At 32.5% G+C, this 3,035-nt stretch overlaps 1 protein-coding gene across 1 annotated transcript in view; it reads right to left on the reverse strand.

Annotated features, from left to right (window-relative positions):
- Nucleotides 1-589: 589 nt before the first annotated feature.
- The window catches only part of Nep1 (Neprilysin 1), a 5,917-nt gene continuing 3,471 nt past the window's right edge, over nt 590-3,035 (reverse strand). The window contains exon 9 of the mRNA XM_011307261.1: nt 590-3,034. Coding sequence (XP_011305563.1) covers nt 2,772-3,034 — 263 coding nt within the window. The 3' untranslated portion in view covers nt 590-2,771. The remainder of the gene's footprint in view (nt 3,035) is intronic.

The raw sequence follows: 3,035 nt of genomic DNA on the forward strand, positions 1-3,035 counted from the left end.
TGAAAATTTCAATTGATATGATAAATCCCGTTAATATTGATTGGGAATTGGAAAAAAAAATCGATGACAATTTAATACGAAATTGGGACATGAGAAACGAAAGAAAATTTGCAAGTGAAATAGGAATTGTACATTCAATTGAATTTTCCTTTGACATTTTCAACTCATGTTTAATTACTCCATTATTTTGATAATGAGTAAGTTGTTGAGGAGATATAACCCGAGGCATTTCTTTGTAGAGATTCTCTTCCTCGTACAATTGTACATCCTCACTTAAAATCTCATGAAACAGGTGAAAACAGAACAAATGTAGATATGAACGAGTACGATATTTACATTACAATAAAAATTAATCAGTGGATTAATTAATGAGACAAAAAGAACACTATATGCATAGAGTATATTTTCGAATGGAACTTGAACGGGTTGCGTAAAAATTAATAATTAAAGTGACGAATTTTCGTAGTTGCAAGTTACTAGAGAGAAAGAATACCGACATAATTAACTGAAATAATAGTGATAATGATTATGAAATGGTTCATCAGGGTGTTGGAGCTTTTAACAAGTGTTGCTGTTGTTATTCGGTCGATATATTGACCGAGAGGATTTTCCTCAATCGATGACTTCAGTAGCAAAACGACAATTCGATTCTTCTGATCGATCAGATTTTTCTCAAATCCCTCAAAATTTGATGGAGATTTCACGGAAAAACCTGATTGTTAATAAGAGTCTATTTGACCCGTTTTACATTTAACTGCTGATTTCACTACCAAATCGTCCCCTTTTTTCACATAAAATGTATAAACAATTGGTTGATGGATAATTTCTCTTCGGAAACACCAAAAAATCTCAGATCTCAGAAACACAGGGGACGGAAAATTGGTTGAATTAACGAGACATTACCGAAAATAAAAATGTAGATTTTGTAATTATTAACATTATTTTAATGTAACAAGCGGCATCGTATCGTGTAATTTTCCGCGGCTCAGTGCGCATTATTGACATGAAAATAGGAAAAAAAAAAGGGAAAAGGGAGAGGGACATCATTGAGCAATGAAAAGTGATCGGAGTTATTCTGAGATGGAATGAAATAGAAAATAAAACAAAATGTCCGCATATAAACATTGTACAGGAGCAGTTGGTGGCTCTAGTTATTGTATTATTATGATGAATAATAATTCATTATGCATGATAATGAAATGATAAAATGCTAATATTATTTTTAATTAAAATTTAATTAATTTTTAGTTTAATACTAATGAAAATACACGTACACGTTACACGAGTGGTTGATGACGAACCAGACACATTTGTATTTAAGTGGCATAATAGGCGGGTAAAGAGTTGAGGGGAATGATGAGTAATGATTATAGATTATTAAAAGAATAATAAAGTGAAGTGAAGTAATGAACGAGTGACTATTAGTGGAGTTTGTGTTAAATTTTGGGTTTTATTCACGGAAGAAGATTAATTCGATTGATATTTTTTTTTTGTTCGGGGATATTATTGTGGTGGAGATAGTTGAATTTTATTTAACCTTTGAATTGATCTTCTCTCATCCGTTTACAACTGATTCCCTGTTTCTTTAGAAGTATTTGAATTGCGTATGATTATGCATTAATTGTTATCAATGATTAATTTAATGATAATTATTACTGATTAGGTGATTAATATTGGAGCGTGCAATATGTACAAATCGAAATTAAATTTACCTTTTTATACAGAGAGATAAGGGGGCGAGGTGAATAGCGTGGGATTCAATGACAGATATGCCATTGAAAATAATTGGATTATTTATGCTGATTGATGGATCAATATCGTGAGAGTACCGCATCGTTGGAGGATTGATGATGAGTTAATGAGTGAAGCCTTCGTATATTGTATAATATTTATATTTCTGCTCTTTCTTTTCCTCATTTTTTTCACATAGAAACAGGCAAGGCATGGTCCATGCTGCTATGTATCGATAATATGTTACAATATTAGAGTAAAACTTTCAACAAATACATGAAATGCTCTTTTTATTTAAATACTTAAGTATCAATTATTTTTTCACCGAACCATGATTAATTTTTCAACCACTAAATATTTTTCAATGTTTAACGACGTTGAAAATTGAAAACAAATCATAGATATTTTCTGGTCAAAAATTGTCGAGACAATCTCCACTTAATGCTGAATAAATTCAATCGTCAAATTATCAATCACCCCCTTCAATTAACGATGATTAATTCTAGCGTCCAATGAATTTTTTGCTTTTATATTAAAACAATTGTGCAGAGACATTGAACATCCATTAAGTCTATGTATATTTTTTGTGAATTTTCCACTTGGTTTTTTTTCAAAAATTATATTAAATTTACTTTCTTCATCCAACAAATGTGGTACAATAAATAATCCCCGATTTCTAGGTTTCGGGTGCCCCAGTGGTTGAGTTGCAGAAAAATGAGTCACCGATAAATTATATTTTTAGATTTTTTACCTACAAATTTCAAGAGATTGCCCTTGACTGGAACTTATGGAGTTCACGTTATTTTTTGTGAAATAATTGAAAATTATACTGTAATGTGATTTGACCACGGATTTTACACAATTATTCAAGCCCTGAAGACTGAATAATCAATGCATGAACATTGTCAGTTATAAAGCTCTTAGAAACACATTGGGATGCTTCGGTCCCCCGTTCAATTATGCAATTATTCAATATGATTATTTTTTATTTTAATTTCCATATATTTGATTATCCTTTGGTTCTGGCTAAATAAATATGATTACCAGACGCTGCACTTGTGGATGGGGTTCATCGGGGAACCTGGGGGACAATTGTAGGCCCTGGCGAAATCTTCACTGTTGGAGAGTGGACCGAGGACCCTGAAAGGTCCTGGGGAGTGAACGCTACTGCGAATTTTTGTTAATGCATCCTCAGGCGTCATCGAGCCACACCAGATTTGCGCATAGTTAAGAAAAAATAGTTGATCGTGAGTTAGATTTATGCCAGGGAGGCGAGGTTCTTCACCATGTGTCGTTACCCATTT

Source organism: Fopius arisanus, unplaced genomic scaffold (assembly GCF_000806365.1).
Source record: "Fopius arisanus strain USDA-PBARC FA_bdor unplaced genomic scaffold, ASM80636v1 scaffold00052, whole genome shotgun sequence".
Lineage (NCBI taxonomy): Eukaryota > Metazoa > Arthropoda > Insecta > Hymenoptera > Braconidae > Fopius > Fopius arisanus.